This window comes from Lepisosteus platostomus, chromosome 8, assembly GCF_059453375.1.
Source record: "Lepisosteus platostomus isolate fLepPlt1 chromosome 8, fLepPlt1.hap1, whole genome shotgun sequence".
NCBI lineage: Eukaryota > Metazoa > Chordata > Actinopteri > Semionotiformes > Lepisosteidae > Lepisosteus > Lepisosteus platostomus.
This window is the reverse complement of record NC_142618.1, coordinates 1,026,828-1,053,828: the sequence shown is the minus strand read 5'-3', so window position 1 is coordinate 1,053,828 and position 27,001 is coordinate 1,026,828. Positions and strand designations below refer to the sequence as shown.

The 27,001-nt window shown below is 39.7% G+C and overlaps 1 protein-coding gene across 4 annotated transcripts in view; it reads left to right on the top strand.

Moving 5' to 3' along the window:
- The first annotated feature begins 2,483 nt into the window (after positions 1-2,483).
- kctd1 (potassium channel tetramerization domain containing 1) overlaps positions 2,484-27,001 on the top strand; it is a 47,910-nt gene continuing 23,392 nt past the window's right edge. The window contains exon 1 of one of the 4 annotated variants that reach the window (XM_088642002.1): positions 2,484-2,861. In XM_088642002.1, coding sequence (XP_088498128.1) covers positions 2,853-2,861 — 9 coding nt within the window. In that variant the 5' untranslated portion in view covers positions 2,484-2,852. Of the gene's footprint in view, positions 2,862-8,159; positions 8,181-22,556; positions 24,216-24,254; positions 24,378-27,001 lie in introns of those variants that run through there. The other 3 variants (XM_088642004.1, XM_088642000.1, XM_088642003.1) reach the window with 3 other exon arrangements.

Below are 27,001 nucleotides of genomic sequence, written 5' to 3'. Positions count from 1 at the left end.
CATTTTATCAATAAAATGTGATATGTTTAAATTACATGTTGTCAGAAAGCAACACCTTCTCTGTGAGAAATCACACTTCATTCTATATAACCTGAACAGCCCAAAATAAGGCAGAGGGGTTCGACAAGGCCTATACTGAACCGCCAGGGCAGACTTGTTCAAATCTACACTTGATCTGCAATTCGGCCCCCATTACAGCAATAGCACAGTGCCCCCTATCTGTCTTGCTGGTGGCAATGGTTTCGGAGAAAATAGAAAAGACTGCAGCAGAGACATACAGTACAGTACTTAAAATTAACTACGTTATTTTAAAAATAAATTAAAATGCATTTTGCATCCTAAAAAATAGGACCCAGGTTTCCTTTCAAAATATTTAGAATTTCATTATTTAAAACAATGTAATGAGACGTTATATAAGTAGCGTTACACAAACAAGGCCATTTTATGGACTAGCAGATTAACACCTACTGGCATCTATAATGATTTTTTTCAGTATAAAATAGGGACTAACAAAAATACTTGTCTGATTCTAGTTTTAGGAACAAACTCGAGCCCGGCGAGTTCAGGTGGCTTTCTAAAACTAAGCAGTTTGACATAACGCCCTGTTAGAATTAAAAAAAAAAACTTCAAGGATATTTCTTTTTCTGCTCTGTTTTCTTGATTCCAGCCCACCAATCATTTTCACAACTTAATCCAATACCGTTATCTTTCTTATTTTTTAGTAATATAATAATTCCCGTCCTAATCGATGGTACATTTACATGTATACAGTATTTAGCCTAAAGCTGAATATACTGTCCTCTTATTTTACTGATGGCCTTGGTTTGTGGAAAGGAAAACGTTTCACCTTTTTATGAATTTCTCTGAAACACTGAAATTACACCTGTCCGAAAGCCCCGTCACCTGGTACTTTATGATGGGTATTACCTATCTGTACTACAAGTGTTTGTGAAATGTATCAAGCATGTCTTGTAAATAATCATTTTCAAGATATTTGCATATTCATATTTCAATATGCAACACACAACAATGTAGACATTGTATTATAAGGAGGTTATGTATTGTATAGAAATGTTTCACGCAATATCCAGTGAAAAACGTCACTGATCCCATTGAAGCAGCAGATTCTTGGCGCAAAATTAATTAAAATCAATTTGAAGAATTTTCTATGACTTTCGGGTAGGCAACACACCGTAAATTACGTTATAGTTTCATTATGACACATAAAAGGTATTCCTATTTCCGTCGCGGTCTCTGCCCTGTTTAGTCGATTTCTTTAAATGAAGTTATTAAAAATCTGTGCCTGGTTCAAATATGAATATTGATTCTGAATTGATAATCTGCACGGGGCGAAATTACAGCCGATTTGGTCCTAAAAATTATTCTGACGTCTTAATTAAATCATTGAAATTAATTAAAATACTCTTACATTTAAGAAGGGAATACCCAAAAATAAACTATTGCATTAATTCAGGTATCCGGGCGATCTGAAATACGCGTATTCCTCTTCCAACTCCTACAGTTTTGAACGGCAAGGGGCGACAGAGCGCAGAGAGGAGGAAGGAAAGGGCTAAATGATTATAGTCCTCGACTGTGCACTCTGTCCCTAAAGCCTACGTTTGGTGCCCCCATTGTTTGCATTTTGAGTGCAAAGTGCTTAAATGTGCTAGTGTAATTCAAACGTATAATAAATAGAATTCTCCAGCCACAATAACGAGAACATATATGTCATCACATGCCTTTTTTTGTTATCGTAGAAGATATGTAGGAACAGCTACGTACTTCAAAAGGAACATCTACATTTCTTCTCACATATTTAAGTTAGGCGTTACTTTATTAAACGCATTCTACTCCGTCCGTCCTTGCTTCTATCCGAATTTCTGAAACACTTATTTTTAATTGGGTCGTTGCATGACGCCATCGTGGGATATTGAATTTCAGTTCTCGTTTTCAATGTATAAAAATTCCTGCTGCAGTTACAGTAATTGCACGACACTCTGCCCTCTGATATCATTTTCCTGCAGTTTTAAACTAAAGCTTGGGAACTCTTTCAATCTTTTGGAATTATGCATGGTTGAACATTTGAAATGAGTTTGTGCATCTCCCCGAGGCGCTGATTCAGACTTGATTGGGGCAAAGCAGACTCCATGTGCTTATTTATACACGTCATTGGGAAGTTACATAGCCAAGGGAAAAAAAAATGTTGCTTTCCCTCCAGATTATCACCCATCCATTGATTAAAAGCGAGATGATCTTAATCAACAAGTTGCACGATCTCCTTATGATGACAATGTCAGCTCGTACTTGAGAAGCAGGCATGAAAAGATATATATAAAATCAAAAGACACAACCAACAATCTATATAATTATCATCATCTGCTGCTTTTCCCTTTCTGGCAAAGAAACACTCCATCCATTTGCAGAAATTGCCCGCGGAAACGTTACATCAAAACTAATCATAACGATTAAAATCAGCTTTTCTGTGGAAGAGGAGGGCAATAGGCAAGTTGGAGGCAGGAGTGAGACTGTTTTATGCAGAAAATTGCTGGCTCTTTTTAAAAAATTTAGAAAAATTACATCAATTTTTGAGCAGGCCGGCTTGCTGCCTCTGTGATCAGTTAATTTAATTGAAGTTTTATTTTGCAGATTGGTTTAGACTGGGGTAGAGGCATGAGCTAATTGTATCCTGATCTTTGCCTTAAGGGGTTTCGGAGCCCTGAAGCAAGTATTCTCTGTATTTTGTTCTGTCTACCTTAGCCAAGCTATTGCATTTCTCTCTGGTGTAGCGAGGGAAGCAGATCGCTTAAGAAATCGGAGGAAAGGGAGGTGAAAAAGACACTTGATGTTCATCAATGTTTCAGGTAAGGACTGATAGATTTGGTTTGCTTTTATTTGCTGAGGCTGGTATGGCTGGGACTTTCAGGGCGCAGCTGCATTTACGCATGTGCCAGGAGAGAAGCGCCACAGTTCTAACAAAAAAAAATATGATTTAACCACTTCCTAGGAAATGATCGGTGCTTGATCAGAGTATGTGCTTTAAAACGCTAAAGATGAAATCGAGAAGCGTGGATTACAACTCTAAAGAAAATACTTCGACCTACGATAAGAAACCATTGCGCCTTCGGTCCGATTAAGCTCCTGGCGTATAGCTCTTAGAGGAACTGCTGTTCTTTCTTTTACGGAGTACTCCTAAGCCCCACATTTTTACACAGTGCTTTATGGTTTCCGTAGAGATTTTACCCGCTCTTCGATTGTTTTATACCAGTTTCAATTCCTAAGTGCCCCAGATCTGCTAATGAAAGACGCCATTGTGGAGTAATTTCGCCGGAGGGGGATTTTTATTTTGTTAAACAGGAGGTACCTTTTCCACACACGTCAATGCTGATCCAATGAATCACTTCTTTGTACTTACCGTCTCTTTGTAATGATACTTTTTTTTTTCCTCCAAAAATCGAAAACGTATTTTTCTTTGCTTGTGAGGGGGGGATCGGTCTCCCGAGCCAGAGTGACCGAAGCCCTGCACTCGGGGGTTTCCAGGGCTGCACGAGTAGTGGTTCACGAAATAACCGGAGAACACGAGTTTCAAAGTCACGTTCCGAAATTACTTTATATTTGCAGTTTCTGATTGCCGCCTTCCGTTTATTTTCAGTTGTGTTCAGAAATGAGGGTCATCTTGGTGGTGTCCCAAAATGCACATTTTAAGGTTACTGGAATGCTGACTATATGGATTATAAATAGGACGCGCGCCAGACCCCGTGCGATACAGTTGCTTGGGCACTTAGAATCAAATTTTAAGTTGTTGGGAAAAATCCCCTTTCCCGACTGCTAACAGTGGAATAACCGAGATAAAAACCGCTTTTATTCATTTGTTGAATGTCCTTTGTCAATAGAATTGGTACAGTGATCAGTATTTAAAAACAGGCATGTGTGCTTCCAATAGGTGTACCTAAATCAAAGCTGTTCTGAACGATTTGCTGACTAGATGGCACATTAATTTAGCTCTAATTGAAGTATTGTCGTAACTGTGTGGATTTTTATCACGGTCGCAAACGGCAACAACGGAAAAACTACATAAGTTTAATTTTAATTTTTCGAGAGAAAACATTTTATTTCACAATAGAAGCTTTGTGTATATACTGTAGATAATACAGAATTTAAGTTTAAACGCCTTTGTTTAGTTTCTGAAATTGCCCTACGTATGTTTTCAATCAGTTGCTGGCAGCTACAGAAATGTTAGTTCATGTGAGAAAGGCTTCTGGGAATAAAAAATGTTTGGATTGTTTTTTTGGTAAATGAACAAACTTTTAACAGAAAATACTTCAAAGTGGTATTAGGTTTTAAAAAACTGTTTTTACTACATAATGTAAAATAAAGTATCGAGTGTGAATTTATATGGAAGATTACGATACATTTATTAAAAAAACTCACACATAAATCTTTTTAGTGCCTGTTTTTTAAGAACTGTGGAACCACATTCATAATTTATATTTTGAACCCATACACACATATGTATATGACCTGACATCTACTCAATCGATGAGTGTGGTCACGGTTTAAGCAAGACTAATCATTGATTGTTTTTTGACATCTAACTTGCATACGTACTGATTTATTACAATCCTCAATTTTAAACTGTCTTTAAAATGACTGCAGCTCACTTCTCAAAGATAATAAATTATAAGGCCTTAAGCGAGAGAAAAAATGTACACTAGAGGTCACTCTTGTGACTTTTGGAAACCTAGTGTTCCTGTCGCTGTTTCGGAGTAGCCAACGTGTGTTAAATTATGACAAATTAAGTATGAATTCGAGTCAGAACGAAACTATACACTGGAGACTGGATAAGCATTCCCACATTAGAAATTTCATATGCATGTCAAAACAATTTCAGCCTTTTTCTTTTGATATTAATGGCATTGAAGTACATTGTGACTTAAAATATTGTAAAAGAGCCCCTGAAGGCCCAGTTTGTGGGTAAAGTTTTCAATGGAAATGATATTTAAATCAAAGTATCTGGAGGGCATCCTTTACGTAAATGTCAACTGTTTTCTTGAACGTGATCGATTGAGCAAAGGTAGAGGGAGTTAAAATATCAGAGAACTGTCTTCAAAATGTATTTTAAAAGAATGAACCCAGTTCACTACTCTAAAATATCCTTTTAAAAAAAGGATAATAGGTGAGATATTATTTAATCTTTGCCGTTATGGAAAAAAGTAAACATTACCATTAAGAAAACCTGTGTGTGAACAAAAAACAAAAAAGTAAAATTGCTTGTTTTCATTTGGTCAGATAATTCTGCTTGTAATATACACTAAACAAAGGTGAGGTTTGGGGATTTTATAAGACTTTAAAATACAGTGGGGAGGAATCATGAATAATCTGTCCCCATAATGTATTCACCTGGAATTACACCTGTGCTTTGCAAGAAATTCTGTAACTCATGTTTGGATCATCATAAATATGATGCATCAAAGGTATTGGCTAATGTCTTGATTTTTCTCATGAGAAGTGTGTATATTGCATGTAAACTAGTGACATTTGTGAAAAAATGAAAAAAATGCTACACTAAAGTGCAAAAAGGTCTTAATGCATTTGGTTTAATATGTGAAAATGTAGATAAACTTAATTAAAGAAAATGTGTCCAGAAATACATCATAAAACATTTTAAGTAAGTAGCTGCGTGAGCATGCATAGGCTGCAAAGGAACAAGTAAAGGTTTATTCCCTGCTGAAACAGAAGAAAAGAAACAACGTTTTGGCTATAGGTCCTTCTTCGGGTGCCGGTTGAAGGGTGCAGCTGGTATCACACCCGAAGAAGGCTCCACAGCCGAAACATAATACATTTTAGTATGACAAATGACATGCTGCTAAAACTTAAAAAAGTAGGAAGTTAGTATCAGTGAATGTCCTCAATGAACACTGACACAGTCTTGCCCAAACAGTGCACAGACCTGATCAGCCTCTGGGCAGACTGCTGTGTGGCATTCTTCCACTCTTCCTATATAGCTGAAACCAGCTGGTGGACAATTGGACATTTTTTAGTTATCATCAGTTGATGGCATTAGTAAGCTGGTCCCACAGATGTTCTATTTGGCTCTCGTCAGGAGTACAGCCTGACCATGCTAAGAACTCACCATTGATTTCTGGACATTGTGCCTTTCTAATCCTAGCACTGTGGTCTTGCATTTTCATGCTGTAAAATCAGTTCCTCCGAACTGGATGGAAGAGGTGTTGGCTCAAGGATTGTTTCAATGTATGGCTGAACATGGATATTGCCTTCAGTTTGCGCCAAAATATTTTTGTGTTAGAGATTCCTCCCCATCCCCCTTACACCACCCCACCAGTGGGCTTTGAACAGTGATATTTCCACACACATTGTCTCAAGTCTGCAGCTTCCTCTTCTGCCACCTCTGATGTCCTCTGCTTGACAGAAGTTGAGTGGTGAAGGTTGTGTCACCACTTGCTTTTCAAAACTTCATTCACATTCACAGCATGCAACTCACAGATCCCCAACACCTGAATTTATGTAGCATTTTTGATGACCTGTGGTTGCATTTTTTGTGGTCCTTCGGCTTTGTTATTCCAAGGGATTGACGTTCTTATGTGGTGTGGCTCTCTACTCTCATCCACTCCATGATTACAGCTCTCTGTTGGTTCCTCAGGCAACCTGTGTCTGGTTCACCCCACATGCTTTATGTTTCTTCTGTGTTAGCTGTGAGTAGATAATGTGACTCAGGATAGACAGTATTTCCTTCTCCATCATAGTAGGTCTTACATTTCTGGTCCTCCTTATTGACTGCCTACTATTTGTTAATACTAATGCTTTAAGTTCAGCTTAGTAGCAACTTCCATCATTGTTGCCCGTAGACGTCATGTGATCATAAATTAATTTTATTCAACAAGCCCCTTCTCTGAATTTTATGAATCCCCAGTATTAATCCCCTCTAAGATTATTATAGTTGTTCCAATACTCCTCTTGTTCCAGGAACGGAAGGGAGCTCTTCCAGAGTCCATTATCTCTTGTTCAGTGCTTGGTCATCCTTTTTTAACAGCATTTACAAGGTCCTTTCCTTGCCAGGGCAGAGCATTAAATTCCCATTCTCATACAAAAAGCCACAGTGTGTACTGTTCCTCCTGCTCCTTGGGAGGTGTTGTTGCCTCATGTGGTTTCTCCCAGAACCATAGGTTTCCCTTCTAGGCCAACCTGCCACAGTTAGTCATTATATTTCTCCTGCTTAAGCCTAGTTCAGAACGATTACTAGAATGGATGTGATGTGACAGTCTGGGCTTGTGTAATGACCTTCCGGGCCATGTCCTGTCAATTATTGCTCAAGTATAAGACATAAGAAACTTGGCCAAGCTACCAAGACTGGTAGTTGGTATCTAATTGATCCAAGGAAACGCTTCGGATCCATTGACAGAATCCAAGCATTTTCGGCATTCTGCAAAGAAGTACTTCCTCTCCTCAGTTAGATTTTTTTTTTAAAATTCTGACCACCTCCATTGGTTTAAATGCATTTGATTTGTTTGTGAATTTCCATTATTTCTTATGAGGAAAATTCCACCCTGTTCTGAAGCGAAGACAAGTTCACCCCAAAAACCACTCTAACCATATAATACCATACAGATATGATAGCAAGCGTAGTGAACAGCACAGGTCTCCTCAAATTAGCCAACTATAGCTGTAAAAAAATTAATTACATCATATTTACATTTTTCATTCTTCATTATAGATTGCTATCCAAGAAATCGGCTAGAACGATGTACATGCTATTGTCGACTATTGCGCTAAAGAATCTTTTTCTCTTCCTTAGGGTCCATAATGAACAGCAACTACAAAACAAACAAAAACACTTTGAAAATGAGTGCACAAGCTTTCGCTGCGATCTTCAACAAAGCACTGCTTCCTCACAACGTCCTTAACCACAATGCCTGTCGCCCACGCAGAAACACACAGCTGTCAGTTTGTTGGAAACATCAGTCAGTTTCGAAATTCAAAGTTAAGATTAGTGAACTTACTTATACCGGGGTATGAGTGTAACCTGTACAGGTTGTCCTTGCGATAGAAACCAAGAAAGCTGAAGTGTCCATTGTTGTCCTGATGGATTAACAATTACTGTTGTCTGCTTTTGCATTAAACAGAAAGGATTGCTGAGGAGACTACTGATCTGGTCCTGCTGTGAGGTTTGTTTCCCAGTGGTCTTGGAATTTGTTTCACATGAAACGTGTGCTGTTTTTCCAACACAGACAGCAGTAACTGGGTTGTGACCTGCCCTTGTACTGTGTGGATGATGCCATCCACTCTGCTCCGGTCTACTGCTGTGGACGCTGGGTCCTTGATGTGTTTCTCACTTGTAGCTTTTCTGAGAATCAACAACCTATTTTTTGCGTTTTTCATACTCTTTGTGCTAGGTGTCTATATTTCAGATGGTATGATTCTTTGGTATTTGGAGTGATGTGGTCAAATGGAGTGAATGCATTTGGCAATGTGGTCTTATGTGGGTTGTTTGGATGGGCTGCTGTATTTCATTTTGTTTGACCACCTACAGCTATCTTCTCTTAGAGCAACAGCACGCAGAAACTAACTAATGATTTTGGCTGCATACCTCTCTGAATATTGAATAGGCCAGGTTTTCAGTCTCTTGGCACTCACAGCTCCTTCACCAGTGAGTGCATTAACTGCTTGATTTGAGTATCTAATGAAAGTTTGGGAATACTGGTATTCTAAATCATCTGGTAAGAGGACAGCCTTCATTAGAGGTTTGTCTACCGGCAGAAACAGCTCTGTGAATTGCAATTCTAGTTCTTCCAAAGAGATTAACTCTTACGCCGTTGATTTTTTTTTTGCTACTTTACCGGTGATTCTTATTCTTCCCATTCATATGGAGTACCCATGCCCTTGGGTTTAATCAAGGTAGAATTTTAAATTCATTTATTTTTCTTTAGAAAAATAAGAATATCTTAGTCATGTTTAATGTCGTAATGTCATTATTTGTCTTTGAATGACCCATTAGACAACCATACCGTATGTATTGCAAGTGGATTATGGCAGCCAATTTAGATGGTTTCTCTTGTACTAATTTCTTGTATTTCTATGGGTTTGAACAAGGTGTTCCACTATGTTGATATGTTTGATTTACTTTGACATGAGGTTGACAGCTGGAGTGCATTATTCAGTTTTGTTAGGATGAGCTTTAGGTAAACTTCAGTTTTTATTTTTACAATGCATCCTTAAACCCAGGGAAATAAATATAAAACCTACTGTACAGAACATTATTCCATTTTATTCTTTATAAACTACAGTTATATAGCAAATTCACATGTTGAGTTTACACAACATTTATGTCTTCTAGACATGAGAAACAATAAGACATGCAAATAAGAGAGATGTTGAAATAAATTGTAAAATGTGCTGCTTTAAGATCTCATTTAGAACACTGTGTTCAGTTACCATACAAAAAAGATTCTGCTGCTTTGGAATCAGTTTTAAAAAGACCAGTGAGGTACAATACATTCCCAGGGTAAAAAAATTGTCAAAAACTGAAAGACTTACGGTATGAAGTTGGTTTAGCTTTGAACTGAATGCTTTGAATACATGGGAAACACATTTGGGTATTTAAAACTTCCTTGATGAAGTTAACCCAATGGACCGCTTCACTTTCTTCATTATAATCCAAATCAAAGAACAAATGGAAAGTTAGGGAAAGTATGTTTAATACGCAAAGCTTTGTGGAGAATATGAAACAAGCTACCCAGCCATGTTGTTGAAGCTGATCACATCACATCTTTCTAGATCCTTAGATCAATTACTGTAGCTACTAAGAACCAAACATACTAGATGGGTCAGATGGCCGCCTCTCATTAGCAAACCTCTCATGTTCTGTCCATAGAAGCTTGAACATTTATGGGCACATCCTTCTTTTGTCTTAAGCAAAAGGTCTATGTGACAATTAAGACACAAATAGATTCTTGCCTAATCATGGACACTATCTTTACTGACCATCAATAACCTCTCAGTTCTGTATTGATGAAAATACTGTGAAATAACAGCTTTGTATCTGTGTTACTGCTTTTAGTCAAAACCTCTTGGGAGTCACTATTACTGAGTCATCACCGAACACTGAAATCGGAAGTTCGGGGACAGATGGACAGGCATGGAATGACAGCATAACTGCCTAGTAGCCTGATCTCGTCACGTCTCAGAAAAGATGTGAGTTTGGGCCTGGTCAGTACTCAGATAGGAGACCTCCAAGGGAGATCTGGTTGCTGCTGTGCTGTGCTGGTGGCACACATCCCTCTGGACTTGAGCAATGCTCCAATATGATGGTGAGGTGCTGCCCTGTGGCTGAGATGGCAAATGTGTTCCTGAGTATCCGTTAGTACCAGTTATAATATCAGGATTAGTAACTGGTCACGCTTTTGACTTCTGGCAACTTTTCTCTTGAGGTAACGAGGTTGTTATAAAGGAGTAGTAGTGGGTCAGATGTGAAAAATATGTCAGTATTCGTTTTCTGTTCTATGCAGTTATGCACAATATCAGTGTGTTTAAATGTCTTTTGTCTGTTTTTTAAAAAAATAACACGGCTCATTGAAGGTCATTCTAATGCAGAGATTGTTAGACAACTGCACCTGAATTGTCGTTCGGCAAACAACTTCAAGTCGTGCTTGAAATATTTTCAAGGTTTTTTCAACAACAGATTATTAATAAACAACATATAACTTAGAACTGAAACTGTCTCTATTATATTAAGATTTGTATTTGTTTCACATAAACTCACAGAAGCACATAATCGCATTGGAATCAAAGTTTCAAGAAGCGAGTTAAAAGTTGATCTGTTAGTTGTTTCACTTGAAAAAGTTTACTTTTGCATGGTTTTACCTGAAACTATTTTTTTTGCTTGTCATTCCCACATGAAGCTCCATTTAGAGTTAGTATTGTGTAAGCTGAATCGTAGCACAGTGTGGTGCTGAAAGACGTTAATGCAGTTTCATCTTAACAGGAGGCAGTTTGAACACATGCACAAGATTACCCTAATTCACTGCAGCAGGGTCTAAAAAAATACTTCAAATGCAAAACTGCTTTAATCATCTTTTACAATCAGCCAGCAACTTTCTATGGATAAAAAACTGATGTATCTTATTAAGCTTTCATGAAACCGTGGAAGCGCTCTGTGTCTGGTAAACGTTACACTTGTGCTTCAGTTTTACGGCCATGCTTACATAAAGTGTGGCCTCCACCTCACAAGTGAAAAGGTGCTGTGTGAAACTATTGAAAAAAATCTATGCTCACTCTGAATAGATGAGCATCCGTTTAGATGTCCTGCACTATTATTTTTAGCAAAAAACAGATGCCCAGCACTATTGTAATGTGATCCAATGTTGTAAGTGGTAACATGGTCATTCAGTTACAGTACACTTTAGTAATGTTACTAGTAACGCACAGTGTTAGTGCATTTTTTGTTTTATTCCACCATATTAGTGACAGAAAGGTAGTGGTAGTTTATGGTGAATATTATTTACCGTTGCTGCAATAGGAGAACTGAGAGGTATTCAGCATGCTACAAATGCTCTTGGTTTCATTTTAATGCATTTCAGTATACAGTCTGATAGTTTAACTTGAATGCATTCAGTGACGCAAGGAGGAAGATGAATTCTTTACACTAACTTTGAAGCATTTACATGTTTTTATGAAAACAGTCCTTAAGGGTTGCGTTAACATTAGTATTTGTCTTGAGGAACACACAGTAATATTTTAGATTCTCTACAATAGAAAAATAATACAGTACATCATGCTCTGAAGGAGATTAGCAGGATAAGCATAATTTACAGCAGTACTTATAAATACCTGTGACTTCAGAATCATGCTTGCTCTCTCAGGTCAGCACTGATAATGTGCTGTGTTCTTCAGCCTGCTTCAAGTTGATCAAGTGTATATTCACATTTTTGTCCATTGTGGGCTTTGAATGACTAAATTATCTATTTTAAATGCATGAAATGATGCATCTTCTATATTTAACTTGTATTACAGTCTCCAAGTTGAGAAAATATTGTGAGAACCATGGAAAAGCTGTGTCAGTTTAGGTGGAAAACCCATATATTGAGCTTTAAAAGCATGTTATCACTTATGTCTATAACCAATCCACAGTTATCAGGAGAATGAGGCTTCTTCTGAAGCAGGTGCAGTGGTATTTTATCAAATAAGTGTGAGACAGGTAAAACCCATTATGCTGATTAACACTTGTCATCATCAGCGGGCTGATCGATGGGGGTTTACTGTGATGATCACAGGCTAGCAGCTTGTGTGGCCATTGTTCTACAGCTCTTACTTTGCACAAGTTTGCAGAAGCTGTCTTGTTGCATTCTTCTCAGAGAGCCTGGACAAGTGTGTGCTTGTCCACTGGTCTCTGAGCCCTAGATGTCATCCCAGCTCATACTCCATGAGGCTTATGTATGACAAGTAGGGCATCAATGGCAGAACTGTCATCTCCTCATTTTGAAGCTTCTCTTTCCTAGATTTAAAAATCTCTCTAGTCTTGGAAATATTTCTGACATATTTAGGAAATATTTTAATGACAAAAAGCTGTTGTTGGCACACAGCTAAAGAAAAATAAGATGCAGAGCTTTGCAGCATTCTTCCATTTTCTTTCAAGGTGTTGCTGAGCCTTCAGAACAGCTTAAGCAATCACACCTTTTGTGTTAATTTCCCCAGGATGCTCATGTTCTGGCGATAAGCAATCTAGCGAGGATAGTCAATTTTGACATAGTACATGTTTCTTGTATAAGTGGTTTCAGAACTTATATCTATCTCTTGAGATTAGTCAGGGAACAAATTACCTGCATTCACAAAGCACAATCCTACACACTTTGCCATGTGTGCTATGTAGATCTTTTGAAGAGCAGGCATTTTATTTTCCTTCAATCGCTGCAGGGCTTCTGGCTTGCAAATGATTATAAAATTAAATTTAAAACTATACATTTATTCTGCCTTCTCTTATCACTATCTGCACAAACTGCATACAAATCAGGCAAGGATCAGACATTACTGCAAAGGTCTCTACTCAAAAGGACAACTAATTGCTAATTGAGTATCTAGGTGTGAAACTGGTATTGCTAACGAAAAATGCAAAATGAAGGCCAGCAGTTTTTTTATTTCATTAAAATTGTTAGAGAGATTTTGGTTATATTTTATGTATGTAATCTTCTTGGAGGATGTGCCTCAAAGCTCATTTAAGGAAACAAAGGCCTCTGTTTTAATCCGTTTGCATACTTGTACTGTATATGTGCATTTCTTTCCTTTTTACATGTAAATTCAGTATTAAAGCTCTGGATCATACATTTAGAATAATGATATCTTCATAATGTGCAAGAGATATTTGCATTTATTCTTTTTTTTCATTTCTACCTTTCGAAACATTCCTGTATACTAGTCCTGGATTTGGGAAGTTGCTCTTAAAGATTGGAAGTTTGCGTTTTACATAGATTTAATTTTAAAATAATGACTGTGTGTCTGAACACAAAAATCTGCGGAACATGGAACTCTTCTTAATACGCCGAATCTGTTCTTCAACAAACCTCATCTAAAAGGGTGGCTTTTAGTTAAATATGCACATGCATCTTTGTGGTTGATTTTCGTCATTTATCTTAAGATTTGCTCTGGCTTAAAATATGATCCTCAAAGTCAACTACAGGAATGGCTGTTTTCTCCTTAAGCAAGGTGCTTCACCTTTTATTGCTGCAGTCCGACATGCTTTATAAATGAGTGTTACCCACCAAAATCAGGATCGCACTTGTCAGGGGCATATGCTCTCTCTGCTTAATGCTATAGAAACCTCTGGCCCAGTGAGCCACAAACTTCAGTACTGATACTTCTGTTTTTACTCACCGCTGTTTTTCTCTTTTGATGGTGCTCTGAATACAATAATAGAACAATAGTTTTGTGAGAGATGTATAGCACCAAAAGCAAAAGAGATGGAATTTCTCCATTGCGGGGTGCTGGGAGGTTGTGCAGTGTCGGTTTAAGATATAAAAACAGAATCCCATGCTTAAACACAGTTCCTCAGAAAAGAGGGTTACTTTGAAAACACAGCCTAAATCAAATCCTGATGTTTTCCACATCTGTAAAAGAAACACCAGATGCAAAGTGTTGAGAGAAATCATTAACAAAATTCCTGGCTGCAATATTCTCTTGCTGGCTAGAAACTTTCTACATAAGTATTTAAGGAAAGCGCATTCTTAGATTAATGCATTTTTGTGTTCTTATAAATATATCCCATGTGTGCTTTTGTTAGCCATTATTGGATATATATGGTCAGTAATATCGAGGACAGTTTATGCTTACTTTGTATCTGAAAATAAAGCGAAACACAAATAAAAGAGTGAAAACAAAGCTCATTGATTATAGTTGTATAGTTATTTCTAATGACAATCTGTGAGTAAAATTCAAAAGGTTACCAATAATGGAAGGATGAACACTTCCTTCTGTTTTAGTATAACATAAATACACACAAAGCAGCTCGGCCTCTTGCTTGAGTGTATAGGGATGGTTGTTAAGAAGAAATCAACTGAGAAGCTCCAGTTTTTGGCAGCTTGTCATCCTGGCTTGCCAGCTGAGTTAATGGTGCAAAATACAGAGCTTATTATTGTGGCTTGAGGAAATTAGCCTCAACATCTGGGAACTTCCTCAGAACACCAGAGATAAGCTGTACTGCAATGTGTACCAGATGCAACTCCAATTTACTTCCAATGTCAAAACGTACTCAATGCAATTAATGATTCTTGGTGTCTCAAAGCTCTGTTGAAGAGGTTAATGCATCTGTGAACTCCACATGCAATGCAGATACATGAGACTAGACATGCATTTTAAAATTAGTTCATTTTTCCAGTCATATTATATCAATATTTATACAGTTTTGAGCATGTGCAAATAATATGCAAAGCACATAAATAAATAACAGGAAATAGTAAACTTGAGTTAGGAAAGTTAAGTCTTTCCTAACCAAACTGTTAGAGCTCTTTGAACAAGCAAAGCAACAACAGTCAACCAGGGCATATGATTTACCATATTTACATTTTAAGAGGGCGTCTGATAAAGTTACTCATAAACAATTAATTGTCAAATTGCAGGCAGTAGGTATTCAATTAGTGGAATACAGCATGGATCTGTACTAGGTACACTGCTCTTTTTAATTTTTATCAATAAACAAGATTCCAGTACAGTGATTGAACTAGTCAAGTTTGAAGATGATACCAAATTAGGAGGATTAGCAAAGACTGTAGAAGAAGCAAATTTAATTAAAAAACATCTGGGTCAGATCAGAAGTAAGATAAAATTCAAAGACAGATAAAATTAAGGACAGGTTAAACACCTGACAGATGATATTAACTGCAGACAAGTGCAGGAATTTTCATGAGAATAATAAAAGCAAATGATAAATAATTTATAAATACCAACCACAAATTAAAATTGTTTTTAAAACCAAGAACAGGAGGCCCTTCTTTACCCAAAGGGTTGTGGGAGTCTGGAACAAGCTACCCAGCCAATACCCTGGCTTCTTTCAATGAGATTCTTGAATCTTAATTTAACTACTTTCTTATAATTACCAAATGGGCTATTTGGGCCAGGTGGCCTCATTTGTTACTTTTCTTTTCATCATTTGTAATATTTATTTAATGATATAAAATATATATATATACATATATAGATATAAATATTTTATGAAACTTAAATTGCTATTGGACGTTTGGGGTATTGTTCCCTACAGACTTTAATGGTACTATTTCTATATCATAAATTTAATGTCAATCTTGGTATGTAACTCCCGATACAACAGTTTTACTCCCGAAAATAATAAATGTACTGTATATGGAGTTCTTTGTGTTTAGTCATGAAAGTGTAAGATATTTTAAAATATTAAGGGATGTTCTATGAATGTTTTGCAATCATTGGTTTAACTCTGCTTGCAATATAACTAATGCCACTGTGAGAGAATACACAGACATTCTACTTTTAAATGCAAAACACACATTTTATGTCTGATATTAAAGAACAACACAATTTCAAAACTTAAACTTGAACTTTATTGCCATATGTAACCAGTACTGGTACAATGGAATTCTTCCTTACAGAAAGTCTCTCGATTGTAAAACAAGTGTAAAAAACAAAACAAAGTGCAAACAGTGCATCACGACAATGTACAAACAAACAATAGACAATGTGCAAGTAAACATGTAGACAATTTGAATGTAAACAATACAGACATGTAAACAATGACTGGAGATGTGCAATAGATAAGAAATCATAAAGAGGTAGATGTTGATGGTGTAGGTGTGGGGGATGGCTAAATGTGTTCGCCAATCTCAATGCTTGTGGATAGAAGCTATTGAAGAATCTAGTGGTAAGTGTCTGTATGCTCTTATATCTCTTGCCTGAGGGCAGTGGGGTGAAGAGCTCATGCCCGGGGTGGTGACTGTCCTCTGTGATGGCCAGAATTCTACCACGGCAGCGGTCCTCATAGAGCTGTTTAATCTCGGTGAGACTGCAGCCGATGATCTTCTGGGCCATATTGACCATTCTCTGCAGTGCCTTTCTTTCTCGCGAAGAGGTGTTGCCATACCACACGGTGATCCCGTTGGTGAGGATGCTCTCGATGGTGGAGCGGTAGAAGTTCACCAACACATGTATTGGCATCCCCCATCGCTTGAGGCATCTCAAGAAATAAAGGCGCTGCTGAGCCTTCTTCATGATAGAGTCAGTGTTCACAGTCCAGGTTAGATCTTTAGAGATGTGATTTCCCAAAAACCTAAATCTGGTGACTGTTTCCACTTCCGTTCCATCAATACTGAGTGGGCTATGAGTGTATGGCCTGTGTCTCCGAAAGTTCACTTTTAGCTCTTTCGTTTTCTTTATGTTCAAGTCCAGGTTATTGCTATGACACCACCTAAGCAGCTGTACAACTTCATCCCTGTAAGTGGAATCGTCATCATCACTGATCAGTCCTATTATAGTGGTGTCATCTGCAAACTTAATGATGCGGTTGTTGCTGTGTCTTGCTGTGCAGTCGTGAGTAAATAGGGAGTACAACCTTGGACTCAGACAGCAGCTTTGTGGGGTTCCAGTGCTCAGGGTGAGTGGTGTTGATGTTTTATTGCCTATCCACACCACCTGTGGTCTCTCGATAAGAAAGTCCAGCAGCCAGTTGCAGACAGAGTTGCACAGACCTAATCCCCTGAGCTTTGTCACTAGTTGACTGGGTATGATGAAATTGAATGCTGAACTGTAGTCCACAAACAGCATTTTCACATACGAGTTCTTAGTGTCCAGGTGTTCCAAGGCTGTATGCAGAGCCAGGGAGACAGCATCATCCACTGATCTGTTGTTCTGGTAGGCGAACTGCAAGGGGTCCAGGGACTCTGTGATGGAGGAGTTGATGTGTGACAACACCAGCTTCTCCAGGCATTTCATCACCACAGATGTTAATGCTACTTGGCGGTAATCATTCAGGCATGTCACTTTTGTCTTTTTGGGGGTTGGAACAATAGTGTTTTTTTTAAAGCAGGTGGGGACCATGGACTGTGACAGGGAGGAGTTAAAGATGTCCGTAAACACTGTGGTCAGCTAGGCTCCACATGTCCTCAGGACGCGAGGTGGTATCCCATCAGGCCCTGCAGCCTTACGGATTTTCACCCTGCTCAGAGTCTTCTGCACGTCCTGCTCTGAGAGTTTCAGAACAAACTCGCCCTGCACACTTAATAATTTCATTATCATTTAACTGTCAGTTTCACTGTCAACCGTCATTATTGTTGGCATTTTACAACAACATGCCTGGTTTTCTCTGTGCAATTAAGACCACTCAAGTTAGTCAGTTGAGTGCTGAATGTCCATCAAGCATCTCAGTTCCAGTTTTGCATTAAGAACATGCTGACCTGGATGAACAAACACCAGAGAATACCAGAAAGGCAGATCTGTTCTACTGTGCATCTTTCAAAGATGTTTATCATAATACCAAGAGTGAGTGAGGTGGACTATAAAGCCGGTTCAGAACAGTTAATCGTCTCTATGCAAAATATCTGTGCAATACCAGACCCTCTACAACATCTCTGCCTGTGTGTTATTACCAGTCTCTCCAGATCTCCCCTGACTCACATGGCCATTCTGTGCTGGTTCATCAGCACTTTTCAGATGGTCAGTCTTTTGTCGAAGTTTATTTATGTTGGAATGCCTTCTCTTCATAAACACGCAGAACTAAAAATCACTGAGCTATGGCCAGGTTAAAACTTGCCCAAAACACAGGTGTTTTTACTTTTGTGCGCACTTAATGACGTGTGACACAATGATGTATGAAAGGTCACTTGCAAACAACCTCATGCCTATGAGATCCTCATCTCCCTGTGTTCCTGAGAATGACATTGATTGGGCGTACATACCAGTATCTGAGCACAATCCACGAATTCAGAAATGTTATTCCAGTTTTTAAAAATTAGTATTTTCCTATGCACACATAATACTGTAGATAATCGCAGTGAGTTGTACACATTAGGTGTGACTACAAAATACTTTGTTCTTAATAAACACACCTTCCAAAGAAGAACCCCAAGAAAGAGTCTGTGGCAATTAGGTTCTAATCTACAGTTTAAACAGAGTCTGTATTTTTTAAATGAATCCCTCATTACTTTTTATGCCAAAGGTTTAACTCATACTGTTTGTGTTATGAGCTTCTTGCCTTCTCTTCAGGCTATACATGAATGTTACACATAAAAATGTGTCACAAGATATTCACCTCCATAAGCATACTGAATCTGGGTGGATGTTATTTTAAGTTAATCTTTTAAAAATTTCAATTTTAAATGCAATATCCTTTAAGATGAAAGTCATTAGGCTCAGAGTCCTATAGACCGTGAGTCTGGGAGGCATTTATGTGCAATGATAAAGATAGCCAGTGGAGGAATGTATTGTTCAATTGAGGTCAAACATACCCAAGGGACATATTCTGCGCTTTGTTGGTTGAAGGCAGAACACTTAGATTTATGATACTAAAATGAAATTCATATGATGCCATATAAATCTTTTGATGAGTTTCTAATATATTTTTAAGAAAATATGATTTGGTAAAACGTGCGCAGACCACTTATATTGAACACAACCATTTTGGTAAACTGTGTTGTTTACTCTTATTTGCAAGTCAACAGTACAGCACCAGAAGTGAATATATCCTACAGCCCTAAGCATACAGTATGTCTGATTTGGTCAGAAGACTGAGGAGCTGTCAATAGTTTTAAATATTATTTATGAGGACGTACTGTATTCTTTTTCTGTGAACTCACAATAAATATAGTTTATATGAGATATTAACTGATATTCTGATAAACCCATATTTATTTAAAGATATTATTGGAAAAAAACATGAATATTCCAACAAGGTACTGTATCATGTTTATTATAAATCTTTACATGTAGTATTATCATATGATTACAGTTCCTACTAAAATGAAAGTATGGCCACAAATACCAGTATACAGTAAATAAAATGGATTTTCTAGAGTATTTTGAACAATACATAAAATATGTTAATAACCTGTATAATTTACTTTTGTAAGAGTTAGGCAGATGCTATTTGTACATTTCAGCCAAGCATTCCATTTTTAGATGCGTCATTTACAAGTATTCTGGAAAAGTGCTCTTTAGGTGTGTTTTTTATAATATTGCAGAGCTCACACTGTGGTGGACAATTGCAGCCAGTTTCAGGCAGAGCTCTTGGAGGCTGCTTGAGTGCACTCTGATGAAGTCTAGTATGCGTCTGCTGTGACTTCAGTCATTATTTAAATTGACCACACCTCAGCCTGACAAACAACAAAAACATGTTCACATTAAATAGTAATACTGTACGCCATTGTTAAACATTGCAGAGGTATTGTGCTCAACTTTTAATATTGTGATCTTCTGTGAACACCATTTGCTAGACACATTCTTTGGAGAACGGTCAAAAATATTCTGTAAACCATTCAGTTTCAAGGCAGACTTTTATGAGACATAATCAAATGACATTGGCAGGGGGCTGCACAGTGGTGGAGTGGACAGCATTGCTGCCTCGCAGCACTGGAGCCCTGGGTTCAATTCCAGGGCCTGGGCTGTTATCTGCGTGGCATTTGTCTGTTCTTGTCGTGTTATGGGGGGTTCCTGCCACAGTCCAAAGACCTACTGGTATGTTAAGTGACTTCTGGGAAAACTGGAATAGTTTTCAGGAAACTAAAAGTATGAATGATACCATATACCACAGTATGAACATGTGTGTATCTGTTTGTGTGCCCTGTGATGGACTGGCATCCCATCCAGGGCGTATCCTGCCCTGCGCCTGAACCCTGCTGGGATAGCTCCGGCTCCCCCATGACTGGCTTCAGTGGTGGAAAAAGTGATCCACCCCCTATTTGTAAAGCACTCGCAAGAGCCTTTGGATTTAAAAGACTTTTATAAATCCAAGGAATTATTTTTTATTTGAGGCTGCTTGACAAATTTAAATAAAAGAGACCAGCATTTTTACCTAGATCTCCACTGTCCTTGAAATTAAGCTCCACAGAAATACCCTTCTCCACCAAACACGGTGAGCAGGAGCTCTGTATTGACTCACTGCAAGATGTTGAAAACACTTTTGGTTAAGCATGTGTCTTATAGGGTATAGATTAAGTAATCCATCTATTTTCTGACCTCTTCATTCAATTCAGAGTCGCAGGGGAGCTGGAGACTCTTCCGGCGAGCGATGGGAGCAAGGCAGGGTACACCCTGGATGGGACGCCAGTCCCTCACCTGACACGCACACACTCGCACTAGGGCCAGTGTTCCCAGAAGCCAATTCGCCTACAGTACCAGTATGTCTTTGGACTGCATGAGGAAATCCACACAAACACAGAGAAAACACACAATCTCCACCCCGTTAGAGCCCCAGGGACTGAGCCCAGGGCCCCAGTACTGTGAAGCAACAATGCTGGCCACTGTGCCTTTTTGCTGCCTGCTGTATTACTGATAATGCAATCAATGTCTACATTTTTTTTATTTTGTAATAGGGAAGTTGTGCTTCAAAGGTTTCATATTTACCAGCTCTTCATAATGTTTCCTGTTGACCTATCTGTAGGAGTTTTCTAGCTCAACTGGAGACCAGATGATTTTGCTTTTTTATGGAGCATGATTTTCACTGCTAACTGCAGAACTGTACAGTCCTGTAGGTATTAATTGGGGAAAAAATATTTCCCTAGACCTGAAAGCATTTCTGGGAAATGTGAACAAACAACACTTGAAATGCAATGCATAATTTTGTCTTACTTTAGACCTACAATCACTGGAGCCTGTCCCTAAAGTGGTATTGATTTATAACCACAGGAAAAAAAATATTTAGAATGTTCTTATGATATGTAAAAAAGAAATCTGCTTTGTTTCGGTATGCCAGCTACACAATTTGACAGCTACTTTAAGTAAGAAGTTTGAAAGATGATTTATATTTGACCAAGACGAAAATGAAAACTGGATCTAATGATCAGTTGCCGGTATGGTGGTGTGTGTCATATCCTGTACAGCTGGTCTCTCGTTGCAATGCCAGTACATCCGAATGTTGTGCGGTCACAGTTAATGTTGAATTTGGGCACATCTCCAGGGGAATAGTGCTTCTGATACTTGCAAAAGACTTGTTAACATGGCACGTAGCTCAAGAGCATTTAGCATTTGGGGAATCATATGACGTGTACTACGTCCTTATAATGACTGGATGTGTTTGTCAAGTATTCATGAAGGGGAGTATCTAACAAAAGTCGGAGAGCTTTAGGACTTTTGCGACTTTCACTGTATTTCCTATTAAATTCAAGAGAGTGCTACTTTTTCAGCAGGTGCGTCGAGTGGCGTCACGTTGAATTTAGCTACAACTTGAAACTGCGTTACATAATTATTTATTTATCAAGAGGTTAGTATTAAAATATGAAATACAGGTTAAGTACTAGGGTACAGTGCAGTAATGGCTCGTTTAATAAACATTCGACCTTTTTTGATTACTTAGAGAGGTACTTTGTAAAACTTTGTAGTACTTCCAGGTAAACAAAGAAGTAATATCTCGAACAAGATCTCATTGTTAACCTTATATTTTACATTTTCACGCAGCGTTTTGCCAAGATCGTGGAATAAAGGTTATTGTAAACTGCGTAGATGACAATTATTAGATGAAATCACATAGGCTTAAGGTTGTTCTGTTAGACCCCTGCCAGGCTAATTTAAGCCAATTGAAGTTAATGTGTCAATTTCGAATAATTAAATATGTTTTTTTTCTGTACGCATAATTTTAAGGCAACTACTTAATACGTTAACATTAACATTTAACATTAAATTATTAATAAATGAGACTGGGTGCATTTTAACCGAGCCTATCAATGCATTTGTCATTAAAGCTTATGTGACATGTTCATTGTTCACTCCCAACCCCCCAACTTTCTAGTGACATTACGGGATGCAATATTGTTACTGAAGCCCACCTCTGAAGTCAGTTTTTGAAAAAAAACCCACTTCTTTTAGGAGCGAGCGGTCCCTGCACCTTTAAGAGGCTGTCTGCCTGTAGCTGAAGGTCACTAAATACAAAGGCTCTTAGCGCTGCGGTCCAATATAGCGCATGCGCCCTGCCCGAGGACTGACAGAGAGACTGCAATATGGCGAGAATGCCTGGCAGCGGAGATTGCTATACCGACACAGAGGGGGCTGAAAATGAGCAGATGTGCTACCTGGAGAGGAGCGACGAGGAGGAGGATGAGATTCAAGAAATACAGATAACGGGGGAGGAGGAGGATGAGTATGACCAGGATATCAGCCTGGAGTGGGAGGCGGGGAGCGAGAGTTGCTCCGCGGTTGAAAGGGAAACGGTCCTTATGCGGAGTACGGACCAGGGCAGCGAGCTGGACTCGGAGGCAGATCCCTTTCACATCGCCGTGCTGGAGTCGGACCTGGAGGGGGACTTGCAGCGCTCGGACCGGTCCAGGCTGAGCGAAAACACTCGCTTAGCCACCAGGTATGCGGTCAGGATATTCCGGGAATACCTGAGCGAGAAATCCCAAAGTCCCGACTTTGAGACCATGGACAAGGAGGCGCTGTGCAAGGTGCTCAGGTCTTTCTATGCAGAGGCGCGCTCAAAAAGTGGGCAGCTGTACAGCAAGTCCTCTCTCATCAGCATTAGGAGCTCGCTGAACAGGTACCTGAATGAGCCGCCTTACTGTCGCACTTTAGATCTGACCAAGGACCCGGAGCTGCGCAGTGCCAACCTGACGCTGGCAGCTGTGATCAGAAAGTTGGAGGAACAAGGTGCAGGTCCCGTCGTGCAGAAACAAGCCATCACCCGGGCCGACCTGAGAAAACTGTACACTTCCAGCGTGTTCAACACAAACACGCCTTTCGGCTTGCTCAACAAAGTCTGGTTCGAGACCTGCATGTATTTCTGCACAAGGGGGAGGGAGAACCAGCGGGAGCTGGAGGAGGACTCCTTCGGGCTGGCGATCGACGAAGATGGGAGAAAGTTTATCTACTTCAAGGCGCTGGGGCCGTACCACAAGTCCCGGTCCGCTTCCTGGAGCAAAAAAAGGACAGACACCGACGAGGACAACCTGCCCCGCATGTATGAAACGGGCACGGAGTTCTGCCCGTACGCCAGTTTTGTGAAATACATCTCCAAAAGGAATCCGCTGTGTAAGGCGTTTTTTCAGAGACCCAGGGATCACTGCAGCGAGGGCGACATGACCTGGTACGAAAACAAAGCGATCGGTAAAAACTTGCTGGGCACCCGAATGCAGATGCTGTCCAGGGCTGCCAAGCTGTCCAAGACCTACACCAACCACTGCATCGGGGCCGTGTCTGTCGCAACTCTGAACAGCATAGCGGGCATCGGGTCAAAGTTAGCGCCTCGCCACATCGCTCCGGAAACGGTCCACGTCGCCCAGCATCACTTCCAACTGGTTGTGCCCTTTATGCATCAGGTCGAAGACTGCATCGAAAGTAAACCCCCGAACCCCAGCAAACGACCGCGGCCGATCTACCCCGCGGAAGGGACTGGACGGTCTTCCCCTAAAAAGCTGTGCGTGCGGTCAGCGGAGCTCGGCGACTCCCCGGTCCTGATCGCCGTGAGCGCAGACCCGCCGCCCATCGCTGCGCCCGAGTTGAACGGGCAGGTAGCCGCCCCCTCGCCAGCGATTGTACTGCCCGCGCAGGTAACAGCGATTCAGTCTCTTTCGTGGTACGGCGTAACGAAAGCACAAAAAAAAAACACCGAAGCACAGAAACGACAACAAAAAAAGTTTGGCAAGTTTTGTTACACTTTTACATTGACAGAACTCGTCTTTGGAGCTTGTGGACTTTACTTTTAAACTAAAGTAAGTTCTGGTTGCATTTATCTTACGTGCATATTAAGTCCGGTCCTTCTCAACAATGTAAAATATATATTTCTTTAAATTAACGATTCACATTTTTAAGTTATTGCAATGGTTTTTATATACAGTATATAATGACATTACAGAAGAAGTTGTATAGACTTTTTTTACATAAAGCGATGCTTCTGATTTCACTGGAAACAAGGTCCATTTTATTCTGCCTCCTGAGTTTGCATTCTGTACTTTGCAGTCTCGTAAAACGTGCAGTTACTGGGAATATTCAATGACGGTAACTTTTTGACAAGTTCCGGCAGGTTGATAAAGTGGTTAACAACACATTGAGGCAGTGATCTGTTTAAAGCGTTTATTGATTGACGCCATGTACTTAATTCTGTTCGCTTTTCCGTCGTTCTGGATCTGTGTATAATTACTGTGCAGCACCAAATATTGTAATTGCAGTATAATGTGGGTGTGTTGTAAATTAAGAGAGAGCAGGCACATTTTGCAATGGATCAATCCAGCTGTGAGCTACAGCAATTGGAGGATGAATATTTTAACTGCACTACACCACTTCCGGGGTATATTAACAGGTCCAGAGGTGAAAATAACTTACTGTTTAAGTAAAATATATATGTTTTATTTTTGGAATATAATCACTTATCAAAACTTGCTGCTGTGTTTGCAAGTTGTTTCACTCTGGAGTCCTGCACACCAGACCCAGGCCACCTGACTGGGCAGAAAGGGAGCATAATACCACTGCAGTAGCTCAAACCATATCTGGGCATGACTTTTCATGCATCTGCTTGTACTTCAGTGTCTACAGTCAGAGGCCTTGGTTTGCTCAGTGTCACAGTTTTTGAACTTGTGTGGGAGGTTGGGCTCATGACCCGACTGACGCTGTAGAAGCTTGCTTGACACTGGGAGTCCTTGCTTTGCTTCAGGCTGTGTTGGCATAGCCAAGCTGCCGAAGAGCGGGTGCGCATGTGTATATATACAGACATTAGACTAGGATTTTTAGACAATAGTTGTATAATATATTGGTTACTTTCTTTGTACATTATATATATATATACTGGGAGGCAATAAAGGTGCAAAAAAACTGATTGAAGCCAATATAATTTGTTGTGTTTTAACGCGTGTGCGCATGTGTATGATCACATTCTAAACGGAACCATACTGTATCACTCCTATACTGTTTTAGCTGGTTCACGTTGTTAAAATGTATCACAGCGTATTGGTTTGGGAAGTTAATCATCCCAATTCTGGTTTCACTGCTGGTAGACTTTAAACTGACTGCTTGATTAATAAACATCCCATGGCACTCTTCGAAAGACTAGGGCTGATATAAGGTCTGTTCAACCTGAATACTCCCATCATTCATATGGTAAGTTAAAGCTGATTTCTCCCATCACTCCCTGACTTGTCACAGGGCTGCTGGTGTTCAGTGGCTGCATAGCGTGTCACCCAGACAGAGCTCGATGGCCTAGTTGCCTCCTCTCATTTTTACAATTCTTACAAGTAAAGCAGTGTAAAGGTTTCTCCTGGTTATAATCATGATTATTGTTACAATACAGACCTGTATTTTTTAACATGTAGCCAATACTTTTAAAATGCACCATTTGGTCCCTAATTTGTGTCTTCCCCACAGCGATTAGGAAACTTGACACGCAAAAACAGTGTTACAGTAAATGTAACTACTGTCTTTAAAGCACACTACAGTAGTTCCTAAAACGGTCTTTCAGAGACACTGTTGGCTTCAGAGAATACCTCTTAACGGTTACTGTTTGCCCAGCTGTTTTTGAGAGGCTGACCCGTTGTGGACAGTGTCTGGGTGGGATGATGCACGTTCCAGTTGATGATAGTCCTCACTGTGTTGGAAGGGATAAATTAGCCTTCTACCAATCTGCACTTCTCTGCTGCTTTTTACTATGGCCAGCAGCCATATCACCCTGCAACTCACAACTGGCAACCCACAGAAGCTAAGCAGGTGTGAGCCTGGTCAGTACCTGGATGGGAGACCTCCTGGGAAAAACTAAGGTTGCTGCTGGAAGAGATGTTAGTGGGGCCAGCAGGGGGCGCTCACCCTGCGGCTCATGTGGGTCCTAATGCCCCAGTGTAGTGATGGGGACACTATACTATAAACAGGCGCCGTCCTTCGGATGAGACGTAAAACCGAGGTCCTGACTCTCTGTGGTCATTAAAAATCCCAGGGTGTTTCTCGAAAAGAGTAGGAGTGTAACCCCGGCATCCTGGCCAAATTTCCCCATCGGCTGTTATCAATCATGGCCTCCTAACAATCCCCCTCTGTGAATTGGCTTCATTACTCTGCTCTCCTCCCCACTGATAGCTGATGTGTGGTGAGCGTTCTGGCGCACTATGGCTGCCGTCGCATCATCCAGGTGGATGCTGCACATTGGTGGTGGTGGAGGGGAGTCCCCATTACCTGTAAAGCGCTTTGAGTGGAGTGTCCAGAAAAAGCGCTATATAAGTGTAAGCAATTATTATTATAATTATTATTATTATTACTTGATGTGTTTCAAAAGCTCTTAGGATGCTGTTGCATCTCTGCATTTATTTTGAAAGAGAGAGAGGGAGTGTGTTCCTGGGGGTGTTGAATTGTCACTTTG